This window comes from Eptesicus fuscus, chromosome 8, assembly GCF_027574615.1.
Source record: "Eptesicus fuscus isolate TK198812 chromosome 8, DD_ASM_mEF_20220401, whole genome shotgun sequence".
NCBI classification, from domain to species: domain Eukaryota; kingdom Metazoa; phylum Chordata; class Mammalia; order Chiroptera; family Vespertilionidae; genus Eptesicus; species Eptesicus fuscus.
The window spans coordinates 4,707,354-4,725,837 of NC_072480.1; the positions used below are offsets into that span (position 1 = coordinate 4,707,354).

Here is an 18,484-nt window from a genome sequence, read left to right on the forward strand (position 1 = left end):
AAATCTGAATAGGCCAAAAACTATCGAAAAATTGAAACAGCAATCAAAAATCTTCCAGCAAACAAAAGCCCTGGTGCGGACAGCTTTACAGGGGAGTTCTACCAAGCATTCAAAGAAGAACTAAAACCTATTCTCCTCAGACTATTCCAAGAAATTCAAGAGGAAGGCACACTTCCAAGCTCTATCTATGAAGCCAGCATTACCCTAATCCCAAAACCAGATAAAGACACCACAAAAAAAGAGAACTACAGGCCAATATCCTTGATGAACATAGATGCTAAAATCCTCAACAAAATTCTAGCAAATAGGATTCAGCAATACATTACAAAGATCATACACCATGACCAAGTGGGATTTATTCCAGGGATACAAGGATGGTACAATATCTGCAAATCAATAAGTGTGATACATCACATAAACATACTGAGAGACAAAAATCACATAATCATATCAATTGATGTAAAAAAAGCATTTGACAAAATCCAACACCTTTTCCTGATGAAACTCTCAGCAAAGTGGGAATAGAGGGATCATTCCTTAGCATAATAAAAGCCATATATGACAAGCCTACAGAATGGGCAAAAATTAAACTCATTTCCCCTAAGAACAGGAACAAGACAAGGATGCCCACTTTCACCACTCCTGTTCGCAATAGTATTGGAAGTACTAGCCATAGCGATCAGACAAGAAGAAGTAAAAGGCATCCAAATTGGAAAAGGAGTAAAACTGTCCTTATTTGCAGATGACATCATACTATGCATAGAAAACACCAAAGACTCCATCAAAAAACTACTAGACCTAATAAATGAATTTGGCAATGTAGCAGGATACAAAATTAACTCCCAGAAATCTATGGCCTTTTTATATACCAATAATGAATTCACAGAAAGAAAAATGAAAAAAAAATCCCATTTATCATTGCACCAAAAGAATTAAGATGCCTAGGAATAAACTTAACCAAGGACGTAAAAAACCTGTACTCAGAAAACTACAGTACATTGAAAAAAGAGATGGAGGAAAGCATAAAAAAATGGAAGAACGTACCATGTTCATGGATTGGTAGAATCAACATCATTAAAATGTCCATACTACCTAAAGCAATCTGTAGATTCAATGCAATACCTATTATAATACCAATGGCATATTTCAAAGATCTAGAACAAACTCTACAAAAATTCATCTGGAATAAAAAAAAAAAGACTCCGAATAGCCACAGCTGTCCTGAGAAAGAACAAAGTTGGAAGGATCACAATACCAGACATCAAACTACATTACCAAGCCACAGTTCTCAAAACTGCCTGGTACTGGCCCAAGAACAGACATATAGATCAATGGAACAGAATAGAGGACCCAGAAATAGACCCAAGCCATTATACTCAATTAATATTTGACAAAGGAGGCAAGAGCATATAATGGAGTCAAAACAGCCCTTTTAATAAATGGTGCTGGGAAATTTGGTTAGATACATGCAAAAAAAAAAAAAAAACCACCAGAAACTAGATCACCAACTCACACCATATACAAAAACAAATTCAAAATGGCTAAAGGACTTGAATGTAAGATGGGAAACCATAAAAACCCTACAAGACTTCATAGGAAGCAAAATTGCAGACATATTTTATAGCAATATCTTTACAGACACAGATCCTAGGGCAAGAGAGACTAAGGAGAAAATAAACAAATGGGACTACATCAAAATAAAAAGCTTCTGCACAGCAAAAGAAACCATCAACAAAACAACCAGAAAGCCCACTGCATGGGAGAACATATATGCCAATGTTATTTCGATAAGGGTTTAATCTACAACATTTACAGGGAACTCATACAACTTAACAAAAGGAAGATAAACAATCCAATCAAAAAATGGGCAAAAGACCTAAATAGACACTTTTCAAAAGGGGACATTCAGAAAGCCAAGAGACACATGAAAACATGATCAAAGTCACTAATCATCGGAGAGATGCAAATCAAAACAACAATGAAGTACCATCTCACACCTGTCAGATTGTCTATCATCAACAAATCAACAAATGACAGGTGCTGGAGAGGATGCGGAGAAAAAGGAACCCTCTTGCACTGCTGGTGGGAATGCAGACTGGTGTAGCCATTGTGGAAAACAGTATGGCATTTCCTCAAAAATTTAAAAATGGAACTCCCATTTGACCCAGTTATCCCACTTCTAGGAATATATCCCAAGAAGACAGAAACACCAATAAGAAAGGATATATGCACCCCTATGTTCATAGCAGCACAATTCACCATAGCTAAGATTTGGAAACAGCCTAAATGCCCATCAGCAGATGAATGGATTAGAAAACTATGGTACATCTACACAATGGAATACTATGCTGCTATAAAAAAGAAGGAATGCTTACCATTTGGAGTAGCATGGATGGAACTGGAGAGCAATATGCTAAGTGAAATAAGCCAGGCAGTGAAAGAAAAATATCACATGATCTCACTCATTTATGGAAAATAAAGAACGTTATAAGCTGATGAACAAGAAGATAGATACAGAGGCAGTAAAGCACCAAAGAGACTGTCAAATTACAGCGGGAAGGCTGGGGAGTGTTGGAGATGGGGGGTAAGAGATCAACTGAAAGACTTGTAGGCATGCATATAAGCACAACCAGTGGACACAAGACACTGGGGTGGGGGGGTGAGGGCATGTGCCAGGGGGTTAGGGGAGGCCAGGGGAAGGTCAATGGGGAAAAAAAGGAGACATATGTACTACTATTTGTAATACTTTAAACAATAAAAAATAAATAAATAAAGAAAAATAAATAAAACAAGAAAAGAATAAGTAAATGAATAAAATTATTAATTTTTTAAAAGCAATTTTGTAATTGGTACCCTTTTGCATTTACTCCCTTACAAATTATGCCCTCAACTTGGATTATTCCATGAGATTAAAACAATATCCAAATATTGTCAAACAGTATTTTGTCTTAAAATAATACTTTTCACCCTAGCCGGTTTGGCTCAGTGGATAGAGCATTGGACTTTGGACTGCAGGGTACTGGGTTTGATTCCAGTCAAGAGCACGTACCTGGGCTGCAGGCTCCTCCCTGGCCTGGGCACTGGTCAGGGTGTGCACAGGAGGCAACCAACTGATGTGCTTCCCTCACACTGATATTTCTCTCTGTCTTTCCCTCTCTCTTCCACTCTCTGAAAATCAATGGAAAAATGTCCTCGGGTGAGGATAAAAAAAATTAAAATAAAATAATACTTTCCCTTCAACATTGCAACATAAGCAAGCTTAACAAACACAATTTTCAAATTCAATGATAAGGCATTAGTCAACATATATTTAGAAAAACTTTTAAATATGGAGTAAGTTTTTTTTTGGCAGAAGACATATAGTTAAATTTGCACATTCACATTTTTATCTTATAAAATGTTTTATATCGTCACAGTCGGTCACTAATATACTTAGTAGTTTTTCCCATTCTTCATGTTTTGTTGTTAAAACTTAAGTTTTATGTAGATTATATACAAACATAAATAAAACTAATTTCATTTTAAATACAATTAACTTAAGATGAAAAATAAAAATAACTAAAAACTTGCACCAAGTTGCCAAGTTGAGCATTCTCCAACTTAACAATGTAAACTCTTTTCTATGATGTATACAGACATTTGGCAGTTTCAAGGGTAGTGCTTGAAGAATATTCACACTCCAGTGCATCTATTTCCATGATCACATTTTAAAGCCTCAAGGCATTATCACTTCCTTTTCTTAAGTAGCATAATAATTTGGAAAAATGGTTATGCTTATCATCATCTGTCAGTCAACAATTCCTGTGTTAAAAATATTTTTTCCCACTCAATGAATGTGTATGTGTGCGCGTGTGTGCGTGTGTGTGTATGATGTCTTATGCTCATGTCAATATGAACAGGACTTGGCTTTGTCATGAAACTATTTCATTTATCAGAGAGCTTTGATGGGGAAATGGGAAAATTCCCTTTACACTTTAATGAGCAGAGGCTGTGCTTCCTATAAAAGTCATATGCACTGTAACTTAAGAGCAATGTTCATATGAGCATATGTGAATAACTGAAGCACCAGTATGTATCATGTTGTAAGATAGATTTTAGCACAAGGTCATATCTCCATAACAAATATCTGTGTAAATTAGGGGGGGAATTTTTATACTCACTGTTGGTTGAATATTAAAAAGATAAGTCAATGGCAGACTATCTCATTTGCTGCCTATCATGTCAAACAAAGAACATAACCTCTAACTATAAATGTAGTAAATAAAATTTGAAACTGTGAAATCTAATCAAATGATGGGGTCAAATAAATTGTACTGATAAAGACCTTTCATACTCCTGTGCTCTTTAACTGTTCAATATAGGGGGCTAAGAAAAAAGTAAAAATAATATAATAATAAAATATTTCAGTCTAAATAAATGTGTATCTCAAGTTTTAATAAATATTTAATTTAACTTCTATATTTTGATGTTTAAGATTTTGATAATTCGATAATTTAAAGAGATAAAATTATTTATTACATGATAAATAATTTTATATTTATTAAAAGCTATTGCTTTACATTTTATTAGAACAAAATTAAATAAAATAATATCTTACTAAGTTTTTAAAATCATACCAAAGAGAGGGAACCCTCAGCTGACAAATATGGAACTTTGCTTTGTAGCTACCAGGCATTGAATGCCACTCGTGTGTCCAGCATTACACTGGGTTTCTTACCTACATTTAGTGTATTTCATTCTTTCAACCACCCTATCATGTTTATACTATTGTGTTCATTTTAAAGAAGAGGAAATGAGTTCAGAGAGCTTAAGAAGCATGCTTAAGATTGTACAGTATATGTCAGAGCTACATTTGAACAAAGCCCACGTTCTTCGCATGTTTATTTACTTCTCAATTTTTTTCTAACTCTCAATTTTAATACTGATACAAAGAAAACTAAAAAGGTTTGATAATTCCAGAATTAACCTTTTCCAGCATGCAGTAAAGAGAACAGGAACATGAAGGATTCAACTTCTTGTGTAAATGGGACCTAACTGCTATAGAACTGTCTGTATTATGAACCGTGGCAAGAACAAGAAAGCCACCTCTAGGTCATATATTATCCTACCCATATCGTCAAAGCTCCAGCAAAAGTATGTCTGGTGCAGAGACATTGTTTTTATTTACTATGTTTTCCTTCTTGTCTGCACAATCTTATAAAACTATTGTTATTTTTCTAATATGCTTTTGTTAAATATTCAATGCTGCTTAAAAATGAAATATACAACTCAACACCAGGAAAACAAACAACTCAATTAAAAACGGACAAAGGACCTGAATAGACACTTCTCCAAAGAGGACATGCAGATGGCCAATAGGCATATGAAAAGATGATTACATCACTAATCATCAGAGAGATGCAAATTAAAACTACATTGAGATATCACCTCACACCTGCCAGAATGGCTACTATCAATAAATCCAAAAATGGCAAGTGTTGGCGAGAATGTGGGAATGCAGATTGGTGCAGCCACTGTGGAAAACAGTATGGAGTTTAATAGACACTTCTCCAAAATGGACATACAGAAGGCCAAAAGGCATATGAAAAATGCTCAAAGTCACTAATCATCTGAGAAATTCAAATCAAAACGACAATGAGGTACCATCTCACACCTGTCAGAATGGCTATCAACAAATCAACAAATGACAAGTGCTGGCGAGGATGGAGAGAAAAAGGAACCCTCTTGCACTGCTGGTGGGAATGCAGACTGGTGCAGCCACTGTGGAAAACAGTTTTGAGGTTTCCTCAAAAAATTAAAAATGGAGCTCCCATTTGACCCAGTGATTCCAATTCTAGGAATATATCCCAAGAATTCAGAAACGCTCATCAGAAAGAATACATGCAACCCTATGTTCATGTAAGCGTAATTTATAATAGCTAAGATTTGGAAATAGCCTAAGTGCCCATCAGCAAATGAATGGATTAAAAAACTGTGGTACATCTATACAAGCTGTAAAAAAGAAAGAACTCTTACCATTTGCAACAGCATGGATGGACCTAGAGAGCATTATGCTAAGCGAATAAGCCAGTTAAAGATCAGTGTCACATGATCTCACTTATATGTGGAATCTAATGAACAACATAAAATTATGAACAAAAATAGACCCAGAAATATAGAATCATCAAATCAACTGTCAAACCTCAGAGGGAAGGCAGGGAAAAGTGGGGGTCAGGGGAGAGATCAACCAATGACACAGACAATAGGGTGGTTGAAGGCCTAGGAGGAGAGAGGGGAGGGCAAAGTGGTAAAAAGGGGACATATGTAATACTTTCAACAATAAAGATTAAAAAGTATATATATCACATTATATTTTAAGACTTAAAAAAAAGAAAAGAGTATGGAGTTTCCTCAAAAATTAAAAATACAACTGCCTTTTGACCCAGCAATCCCACTTCTGGGAATATATATGAAGATGCCTGAAGCACTAATATGAAAGAATATATGCACCCTATGTTCACTGCAGCATGATTTACAATAGCTAATATCTGGAAACAGTCCAAGTGCCCATCAGTAGATGAGTGGATAAAAAAGCTGTGATACATTTACACAATGAAATACTATGCAGCCTTAAAAAAGAAGGAAATCTTACCTTTTGCAACAGCATGGATGGACCTGGAGATTGTTATGCTACATGAAATAAGCCAGTCAGAGAAAGACAAATACTGTATGATCTCACTTATATGTGGAATCTAATGAACAAAATAAACTGATGAATAAAATAGAAAAGGAGGCATGGATACATGAATAGATTGACAGCTGTCAGAGGAGTATGGGGATGGGATCTGGATGAAAGAAGGGGTTTTGGGTGAATGATGCAGAGTGCAGATTATGTCTTATTGCATTTGAAACCTGTATGGTTTTGTGAATCAATGTCACTAAATAAATTCAATAATAAAAAGTAAAAATACCTAAAAAATTTTAAAAATAAAATAGACAACCATTATTTTGTCAATATGGTCAGAATGTTTTTGGGTAAGTATACAATTTATGCATTTAAAATATATACATCAGTATAGGAAGAAATATTACCAGGTGTACCTAGATGTTTAAAATCCTTATGCACCCCTCTCATTTGCCTATTATAAGAAACTAGTGACCTGGTGCACGGATTCATGCACATTGAAAGGAAATTAATTAGAAGGTGGCCAGTGGGGCGGGACTGGGCGAGACAGGCAGACATGACCTGGAGCCAAACTCCCCCAGTCCCTCTCCGACCTACTGCACCTGGGGTGGCACCGTGGTTCAAAGGGCGTCTACAGAGTGAGCCTGGTCCCTCTGGCAGGTGGGGTCCCTCTGCCTGGCCTGCGGGGATCGGGCTGAAACCAGCTCTCCAACATGCAGCCCCTCGAGGAATTGGGCTCCCTCCTCTCTGCTTTTGGGGTGCATCACCTGAGAACCGCTGCTGCCAACTCACTCCAGCTCCTGCGTTGAGCGTCTGCCCCCTGGTGGTCAGTGCACATCATTGCGACCGGTCAGACGGACGCTTAGCATATTAGCCTTTTATATATATAGATTATCCAGGCTTACTTAAGAGATAGCTCCTTCATTTGTACTGAGGGCAGATCCAGGTTTGGTGAGACTCAAGCAATTTGTAAGAGAGGGCTCTTTCAGAAAATGAACATAAATCTAAGAACATAAAATTAGGAGCAGGGTATAAGAAGAAGCCCATGGAATTTGAGGGGCTTTGAAGCTTAAGCTTCATTAGCTTAATGGTAAATTTATCTCTGACGCCATTTAATGTTCATCCTATACACTGAGTGGCCAGACTATTATGACCACCCCATCAGTACTTCGTTGGGCCACCTTTTGCCTTCAATACTGCAGCGATTCTTCTTTGGCGTTGACTCCACGAGATGTTGCAGGTGATGCGAGGAATCTGACAACATGCCTGATGAACAGCAATGTCCAGTTCTGTGAGATTTGATGGTTGTGGAACCAGCTGCCTGATGGCTCTTTTAACTTCGTCCCACAAATGCTCAATTGGATTGAGATCTGGTGATTGTGGGGGCCACCTAAGCAAGGTAAAGTCTCCCTCATGTTCTTGAAACCACTGCTGCACAATACGAGCACCGTGGCATGGCGCATTGTCTTGTTGGAAGAAGCCATCTCCACTGGGATATGCCATCAACATGATAGGATGAACTTGATCAGCAACGATACTTAGGTATGTTGCGCTATTCAGACGTTGTTCCACATGAATTAAAGGGCCCAAATCATGCCAGGAAAACATGCCCCAAACTATAACACTGCCCTCACCAGCTTGAAGGGTTGTACTCATGCATGTGGGGTGCATGCTTTCATGCTGTTTCCGTGAAATTCTCACTCTGCCATCTGCATGATGCAACTTGAAACGTGATTCATTGGACCACATGACTTTTTTCCAATGCTCGACTGTCCAATCCTTGTGTTCCTGTGCGAATTGGAGACGTTTTATCTTGGTAACTGCAGAAAGCAAAGGTGTTCGAACAGGCCTTCAGCTTCCATATCCCATACGATGCACTGTATGGCTAATTTGCCTACAAACGTCAGGTGGTCATAATAATCTGGCCACTCAGTGTAGGGTGAGTATGAAGTGTACAGTGGGGAAGGCAGAGCAGAGCAGTGAAAAAAACCAGGTCCTTGGTGGCACTGTCTGCATAAATGGAGAAAAAATTGCTGAAAACTGTATCTTCCTCTAAAATTTTCAGTTATAAGAACCAATAAAAACCAGTAACATTGATGGATTGTTCAAGCTAATTTGAGCTGGACTGTCTGAAGCTTTTATCTTAACAGATACAACATAAAATTTCATGAAGCCAGTATTATCTATCTAATAAAAGAGTAATAAGCAAATTGACCATCACTCCAACACACAAGATGGCTGCCCCCATGTGGTCAAAGATGGCTGCCCCATGTGGACACAAGAAGGCCGCCACAGGATGGCTGGCAGAGGAGGGCAGTTGGGGGAGACCAGGCCTGCAGGGGAGGGCAGTTGGGGGGTAGCAGGCCAGCAGGGGAGGGCAATTGGGAGGGACCAGCCAGCAGGGGAGGGCAGTTGTGGGTGACTAGGCCAGCAGGGGAGGGCAGTTGGGGGCAACCAGGCCTGGAGGGAGGACAGTTGGGGGATACCCAGGCCTGCAGGGGAGGGCAGTTGGGGAGAACCCGGCCAGCAGGGGAGAACAGTTAGGGGCAACCAGGCCGGCAGGGGAGGGCAGTTGGGAGTGACCAGGCCTGCAGGGGAGGGCAGTTAGGGGCAACCAGGCTGGCAAGGGAGGGCAGTTATGGATTATTGGGCCAGCAGGGGAGGGCAGTTGGGGGTGACCAGGCTGGCACAGGAGGGCAGTTAGGGGTGACCAGGCCGGCAGGGGAGGGCAGTTAAGGGCAATGCTGGCAGGGGAGGGCAGTTAGGGGCAATCGGGCCAGCAGAGGAGTGGTTAGGGTGTGATCAGGCTGGCAGGCAGAAGCAGTTAGGGTCAATCAGGCAGGCAGGCAGGCAAGCGGTTGGAAGCCAGTAGTCCTGGATTGTGAGAGGGATGTATCAGGCCTAAACAGGCAGTCGGACATCCCTCTAGGGGTCCCAGATTGGAGAGGGTGCAGGCTGGATTGAGGGACACCAACACCCCCACCCCATGCACAAATTTTGTGCACTGGTCCTCTAGTGTGGAGTATAAAGAAAGAAAAGAACATTTCAATTTTCTTTAGGATTGTTTATTTCATAGCATCTTAATTTTTTCTATGCAGTAAAAGATATAAAATGTATTTATTGTTTACTGAAACAAATTATATAATTATTGTCTGCTAGGAATTATTACTTGGATCCCAATCTTTGTTCAGGAACAACTTATTTTGTTGTTAGAGATCTTTTAGAATGTTTCTGGTTTGTAATATCATTAAAATATTTCAATTCTTCCTTGATCTTTTAAAGAGTAACAAACTCTACTAAAATTTTAATTTGTAGTATTAATTATAACCACAGGAATTTCATGTGCTTCTTAGTGGTCATCTCTACACTAAAATAATATTGCATTGTTTTTCCTTCTAATTATATTATTATACTTCAAATGTCATTTTCCCATCAGACATATAATATATTTTCTTACATTAAACTCTTCTTTATTGATGATTTTTATACAGGGTAGTCTTGGGTTTCTAGTCTATTTGTAAAAAGTTCCTATTAAGAAATTCAATGAAGCATGGGAACAATGCAAGAGTAATTTATTAACATATCAAGAGACTTTAATTTGCTAACATTTTCCTATCATGTTAGTCTGACAGAATATAAAGAACAAATTGCTAGAGCATGAAACAGTAGAATTGGAAGAAAAAGCTATTGATTAAGAGCTCATGGGTTCAAATGTTCACAACATGAAGTCTATGTTTGCACCAACATACAGTTAGTGTTCATGTTGCCAAATTTATTTCGGCTCAGTCTGTTCACCTCTTCTACCTACCTAACACTATCTAAAAATAGGAGAGCTCATGCAAGTCACAAAGGAAAAAATTATGCCATAAGGAATATAGATGGAACAGATAAGCTTTAAAAATTGAGCAATGTTTATATATTCCAGTTACTATAGAAATAGCTACTTCTTCATTTAGTGTATTTCATGTTTTCTACATAGACTGAAAATCTACAATTATTAGCAAACATTTAACCGTAAGGCTTCTATAATCCATTTTAGCCATAAAAAAGGCCATATTTTCTTTGGTTAGGAGAAGGTGGCAAGAACATTTGAGTCCAACATCTTAAGAGTAGTTGAACGTGCACTCTCTCCTTTGGTACAGTCCCCTTTATGCTTATTGTCATACATGCTGCCTTACAGACTTCTGGTCACTATCTGAGTTTTAATCTCAGCTTTGGACTGGACTCTTTCCAGGAGGGCTGCAACTATGTCTATTTTATTAATTCCTGTACTCCCTTCTACATAGTACAGTACTTGACATATAGTGATTGTGTGACAAATATTTGTTGACTGAATTACTGAAAGAATCCTATCTAATAAAAGAGTAATATGCAAATTGACTGTCACTCCAACACACAAGATGGCTGCCCCCATGTGGTCAAAGATAGCTGCCTCCATGTGGACACAAGATGGCTGCTACAAGATGACCAGCAGGGGAGGGCAGTTGGGAGAGACCAGGACTGCAAGGGAGGGTAGTTGTGCGCGATCAGGCCAAAAGGGGAGGGCAGTTCGGAGGGACCAGGCCTGCAAGGGAGGGCAGTTGTGGGCGATCAAGCCTGCAGGGGAGAACAGTTAGGGGTGACCAGGCCAGCAGAGGAGGGAAGTTGGGGGGGGACCAGGCCTGAAGGAAAGGGCAGTTTGGGGGGACCAGGCCTGCAGGGGAGGGCAGTTGGGGGGGACCAGGCCTGCAGGAGAGGGCAGTTGGGGGGGACCCAGGCCTATAGGGGAGGGCAGTTAGGGGTGACCGGGTCGGCAGGGGAGGGCAGTTGGAGGGGACCAGGCCTGCAGGGGAGGGCAGTTGAGGGAGACCAGGCCGGCAGGGGAGGGCAGTTAGGGGTGACCAGTCTGGCAGGGGAGGGCAGTTAGGGGTGACCAGGCCAGCAGGGGAGGGCAGTTAGTGGCAATCATGCTGGCAGGGGAGCAGTTAGGCATCAATCAGGCTGGCAGGGGAGTGGTTAGGGGGTTATCAGGCTGGCAGGTAGAAGCAGTTAGGGGCAATCAGGAAGGCAGGCAGGCGAGCAGTTGGGAGCCAGCAGTCCTGGATTGTGAGAGAGATGTCCCAGATTGGAGAGGGTGCAGGCTGGGCTGAGGGACACACCCCTGCACCCCCCCCCCCCCCCCCGTGCATGAATTTCATGCACCGGGCCTCAAATAAATAAATAAATGGAGGAAAGAAAGACACCTTGGTCTATAAATTTCCTTTCACCGTAAAATCCCAGTTGATTTCAATGAGAAAGGATCCCCTTACCTACTGTAAAAATAATCTGAAGTAGCCATAGTAACAGACTGCTTATAAAGTATAAAGTTTTAATGTATCATACTACTTGGAAACCTACCTTTAAATTTTTATTATATGTATGTTTTATAATAGCTATTACACAATGGTCATTCAATTAATGTGAAATAAAACACATGCAGATAAAATTTTATTTAAAGAATTAGTTTGACAGTTTTCATCCTGATATTGATGAGTTAGTTTTGTTTTGTTTTATACCCAAAGTTATACCTCAACCTTGGCAAGTCACATCAAAAATCCTTTCCATTCAAACATTCTAATTCCAATAAGGAAATTCCAGCATATATTTATCACCATTATTTGAAAGAACTCAAAGTATATGACTTATATCAATGATTTATTACATTATCTTCATACATACTATAGTATTAATTAATGCTGTGCCAGGCACTTTTCTAAGTTCCTTATACTTATTAACCATTAAATCCTCACAACAACCCTATTATTATTGTCTCCATTATACAGATAAAGAAACTAATTTGTCTAAGGACCCAAAGCCAATGAATGACAGACTTCAGATTTGAACACAGTCTAGCTCCATTGTTCTTGCTCCTAGCTGCTATATGGTGCCTCTCATATGGTTCCTAATATGGCACATAATTATTTAACTTTGCAGATAATTATTTTATTCAGATAATGTATAACTAGATTTGCTCCTGGAGGAAAGGGCCCATGAATTACAATGTGTCTATCTACCCAAGTCTGATTAATTATCTGCATGTGATTTTTGTTCAGAACAATTACATTGGAAACATTACTATATTTATAGTCAAACTGGAATTCAATTGCTAGCATTATTTTTTACCACCTTGTGATTCTCAGTAAAATGGAGGCTAACTGATCTCTTAAGTCCCTTTAGTACCTATAATATCATAACTGAAATTAGCAATGATCTAGCAACTAATATTTGATAGAAATTTCAAACAAAATGAAAGATCAGGGGAGTGCCCTAACTGGTTTGGCTCAGTGGATAGAGCGTCGGCCTGCGGACTCAAGGGTCCCGGGTTCGATTCCGGTCAAGGGCATGTACCTTGGTTACGGGCACATCCCCAGTAGGAGGTGTGCAGGAGGCAGCTGATCGATGTTTCTCTCTCATCGATGTTTCTAACTCTCTATCCCTCTCCCTTCCTCTCTGTAAAAAATCAATAAAATATATTTTAAAAATTAATTAATTAATTAATTAAAAAAAGTTACTTAATCTCTCCAAACTTCAGTTTCCTCATCTGAAAAAGAATATAATGATGTTATCTTTAAAAAAAAAAAAAAAGAAAAGAAAGAAAGATCAGGGGAGTGAATAACATAAGAATGAGCAAAAATTAGTATGCATGTTTCAAAAATAGGCTAAGAAATATTCCATGTGTAATAATAATAGCTAATATTCATGAAGTGCCTCTATGTCCCAAGTACTATGTTACTCTCTTTAAATGTACACATCATTTGATCTTTATAACTATACTAGAGGCCCGGTGCACAATTTGTGCACCAGTGGCCGAAATGGGCTCTCCGACATCCCCTGAGGGGTCCCAAATTGCGAGAGGACGCAGGCCAGGTCCAGGGACCCCACTGGTGCACGATCAGTGCTGGGGAGGGATGCAGGAGGTTAGCCAGCTGAGGAGGGACCATGGGAGGGCTCCAGGGCGTGTCTGGCCCAACTCACTCAGTCCCAATCAGCCGGATCCCAGCAGCAAGCTAACCTACCGGTCAGAGCGTCTGCCCCCTGGTGGTCAGTGCACATCATAGCGAATGGTTGACTAGTCGACTCTGTCCCCTGGTGGTCAGTGCACATCATAATGAGAGGTTGAGCGGCCTTAGCATATCATTAGCATATTACACTTTGATTGGTTGAATGGACAACCAGATGACTAGACACTTAGCATATTAGGTTCTTATTATATAGGATGAGAGAGGATAATATTATTATTCTTATAATACAAATGGGGAAACTGAAGCTAAGAGAAAATGCTTTTAAATCACATATCCAGTAAGAGTACGTAGTGGAACACAGAACTTCAACTTAGGTAAGTCTAGTTTTCAAAGGCAAGAAAAGGGGGAAGAGAAGGTGTGCTAGGTTAAAAACCATCTATGGGATTAATTTTAAATTGGTTGCAATGCATATTTCCCTGTCTCAGAGGGCGTATGCTCCCCTTGTCCATAAGCTCTTCAAACCTCTCCCGACCAAGCCCAAATATAAATACAGATGTCTTTTAACCCACTGTGGAATACTAAACCTGACAACTAAGATGACAGAAAAGAGAGATAGTCAGAGTGAATGGGTGGAGGCTTAATGTAGCTCTGAAATTACCTTAGCCTATAGAGAAGCTTTTTGGGCTTAGTTCCTAGTTCTTCAATATATTTCAGAGAGTTTAGTATCCTGCTTTAAGTTTCCTCTGGACAAATGAGTTGAACTAACCAAAAATTAGCTTTTCATTCATATCCCCCATTATATATTATTTTTCTTCCCAGTTTTGGGGCCAAATCCTACCAAACCCTTGTTAAATTGTTGTAACCAACTTCTTTTCAGTATTAAGCTCCCTACAGTGTTTGTATATGTGTGTGTATTATGGTCAAGATAACATGTCTTATCACCTAAGAAATGTATCATAGAAATGATTTTCTGTTATATTTTGTACTAATTTTATGTTTCTTGTCTTGACCCTTAAAACCTAGGATCTGTTCTTTCTCAAATATCCATTTCATTTTGCCTGTACTAGTACTAATTTATCTTCTTGTGGCCTAATACCTATGCTTAGAATTGATGAGATTTATATACTGACTACAAAAGAAGACAACCGGGTTTACATTCTTACAAACATTAACTGAACAGATATAATTGGTAGAAATGTTTGTAGAATATAGCCTTATGAAGAAAATGGACTTCTATATATTTAAAAGTTACCTTTGATAGATCCCTGAAGTTTCCTGGAAGAGTCAAGTCCAAGTCTTCTGATTCATAGTTTGTTAAGACCCATGGAAATACAGGGTATTGGTTCAGATCATTATATGTCCGTCCTAGAAAAGAAAAAGAGAAATGATAATCTTTATACATCAATTGATTATGAAATTGTTCCTGTTCTTATAATAGATAACTATTGAATTTCAGAAGAAAGGTAACTCTTTTGCTTATTGACCTATGTTTTTGTTTAATCCAAAGCACTCATAACAATGTGTTTCAAGTGAATTCACTTAATAATAATTAATGAATAACTATAATTACTTTTTTGTAATATAAGCTTGTATAGAGACTGTTGTTTGTCATAATTGATTTCTTTTCTGCCTGGGATATACAACATTTCTCAGCCCCCTTTACAAGTAGCTACGACCATGGGAATTAGTACTAATCAGCAAAAGGTGAGCAGAAGTGACATGTGCCACAACCAGGCTTGGCCCACTGCAACTTCCATGTGTGCACTCCATGGTCCATCTCTCTTCTGCTGACTATCTATACTAATAAAAGGGTAATATGCTAATTAGACCAGGAGACCTTCCGGACATCCTTCCGGACAAAGCTATGGTGGCAGGGGCCGAGGCAGAGGCAGGTTAGGGGCGATCAGGCCAGCGGGGGGTGGGGGCTGGGGGGGGAAGTTGAGGTGAGCAGGCTGGCAGGGGGGGCAGCTGGGGGTGAGCAGGCCAGCGGGGGAGGGAGGGGCATTGGGGGCAAGCAGGCTGGCAGGTGGGGGCAGTTGGGGGTGAGCAGGCTGGCAGGGGGGGGGCAGTTGGGGGTGAGCAGGCTGGCAGGGGGGGCAGGTGTGGGCAATCAGGCTTGCAGGGGGGGCAGTTGGGGGTGATCAGGCTGGAAGGGGGGCAGTTGGGGACGATCAGGCCTGCAAGCAGAGTGGTTAGGGGCGATCAGGCAGGCAGGCAGGTGAGTGGTTAGGAGCCAGTGGTCCCGGATTGTGAGAGGGATGTCTGACTGCTGGGTTAGGCTTGATCCCTATGGGGTCCCATGTGGACATGCCCCGAGGGGTCCCAGATTGGAGAGGGTGCAGGCCGAGCTGAGGGACACCCCACCCCCACCCCGTGCACAAATTTTGTGCACCGGGCCACCACTAGTGATGAAGATAATATTGCCACATTGGAAGCAGAGCCTTCTTGGCTAGGGATGATAATAGTGATCATGGAGGAGGTCACCCTGCTATCCTGCCCTCCTGCAGATTGTGTTGGTATTCTACTATGATGAATATATATGCAGAAATTACATTGCCAGTATAGAGAATACTATATTGAGCTTATATCAAAAATCAATGTAGATATACAGATCATGTATCATAGAAATGTACACCTGAATTCTATATAATCTTATTAACCAATGTCACCCCAATATATTTAATAAAAAATGAATCAGAGTAGTGATTTTGCAAAAGCACTTTAAAGCTAGTCTGGAAAAGTACAGAGGCAGATGTCGTATCCTTTTTTTCACTCCTTTACATTCATGACTTTTTTTTTTTTGGTATTAAATTGTTTCATTTTAATGAAGTGCTGCTGAATCTTAGATTGAATTTGCTGTTTTATTGTTGTGATTTTTTTAAATAGATAAGTATTTCAGGTAATATACTGAAGTATAGTGGGAATGTAGATAGTTTAGGGCCGTGGTTGGCAAACTGCGGCTCTCGAGCCACATGCGGCTCTTTGGCCCCTTGAGTGTGGCTCTTCCACAAAATACCACGGCCTGGGCAAGTCTATTTTGAAGAAATGGCTTTAGAAGAAGTTTAAGTTTAAAAAATTTGGCTCTCAAAAGAAATTTCAATCGTTGTACTGTTGATATTTGGCTCTGTTGACTAATGAGTTTGCCGACCACTGGGAGAGCATAGCACTTACTGGCTCACCCCCATAAACTGGTACTGAAATGACACATAATCAGATGAAATGAAGAGAACTGCTATTTAAAAAAACAAAGGGTCCAATGAAAACTTTTATTGGGTAAGATTATATTTTGTAAAAGTAAGTTATGATCTGATCATGGGCAGCTTTCTAAATTTCCATTCAAATTCATACTAAATAGCTACTTCCCTAGTATTTAGTGATATGGATTTCATCTAGTATGCATTGTTGCAGACACCACATACAGTGCAACAGTAACATAGATATGCAGATACTATCTTGTTCATTACCAAGTATTGAGAGCAAATGATACCCACTCTTACAGCAATTATAAATGTGACTGTAAAATAGGAAAAACAAACCACAATCTGAGGAAGAACTAAATGTGCTATTATAAACATCAAATCAGATTATATCATTTATTTAGTAAACATTTATTGGGTGACATTTTATTTTCAACAATAATAGTAGAAGGTTTGTTGAAAACTATTATTACACACGGATTATTTCTTAGCCTATTTTTGAAGCCTGCATACTAATAAATGTTTATTATATGAATCTGAATTTTACAATAAAACTACATATTGTTTTAAATATGTAAATTGATATAGGTGTGTATTATATATGTAGGTAATTGAGAGAAGGCAGAGTGTTATTCCACTTTGCATCTTCTAGAATGAGGTGAGAGTAGGTTAGGGTTTCCCCTTTGTTCTCCCACCACAGCACTCACGCAGACGGGTGTTAGAGTTAATGAGCATCACTGCTAATTTGTCTGCCTCTCCACTAGTCTGTAAACTCAAGAATGTAGGGTCTGGGGTTCTCTCTCTCTCTCTCTCTCTCTCTCTCTCTCTCTCTCTCTCTCGTGTTTAAATAAATCTGTGTATTTCCATATACTGTTTATCCAATACATATTTATTAAAGGAATGAATACATATGTGATAAAAAATGAGCCAAATTTTAACAGGTGAATAAGCATAAGCCAAGTAAAGAAGGAAAATTACAGGACAGAGTCTTTGGAGGATGAGGACTATGAAGCATAGATGCATGTGACAGAGAATGGCATTGTGAATGTGCGCGTTAAACTGGAAGAAAATATCTGCAGCTAGATAGCTCAGCCAGTGGATACCTGCTCTATGTTTCTGTCTATTGTGAAGAATAATACTAATGAAAATACATGAGAATTTGGAACCTTTATTAAAGTCTTTTGTACATGAAAATGGTCTGCTAAAACTATCACTGTAAAATACAAAATGTAAAATTCTATAATTTTAAATTTTTACTGATAGTTCATATATATGGTAACCTAGGACACCTTACTACTCTCACTACTTTCTTCTACACCTGTATATATACAGAGAACCTATATTGGCTAGGCAGAGCTGTTTCTGGATTCTAACTGGGCCCAGGGCATTTTTAGTGCTCCATCATATTCTGAGCTACCATTCTACTTAAAAATCTGTAGAATTCAATGAAAAATAGGTTTCCCAGTATATAAGTATATTTTTATAGAATAATGGTAATATTATTTATATAACATATATCTATATTACTTATGTAAATAAATATCTGAAAATTAGATAACATCATTATTTTTAAATTTTCTGATGAAGTTTTATAACATATACTAAGGAAAAAACTGTCAATATAAAATAAATAAAAGCCAAAC

General features: G+C 39.2%; 1 protein-coding gene across 2 annotated transcripts in view; it reads right to left on the minus strand.

The window, feature by feature from the left end:
* Positions 1-18,484, minus strand: part of NBEA (neurobeachin) — an 896,160-nt gene that overhangs the window by 117,566 nt on the left and 760,110 nt on the right. For both annotated transcript variants that reach the window (XM_028135810.2, XM_008158996.3), the window contains exon 45: positions 14,897-15,009. In XM_028135810.2, the coding sequence (XP_027991611.2) occupies positions 14,897-15,009 (113 nt within the window). The remainder of the gene's footprint in view (positions 1-14,896; positions 15,010-18,484) is intronic.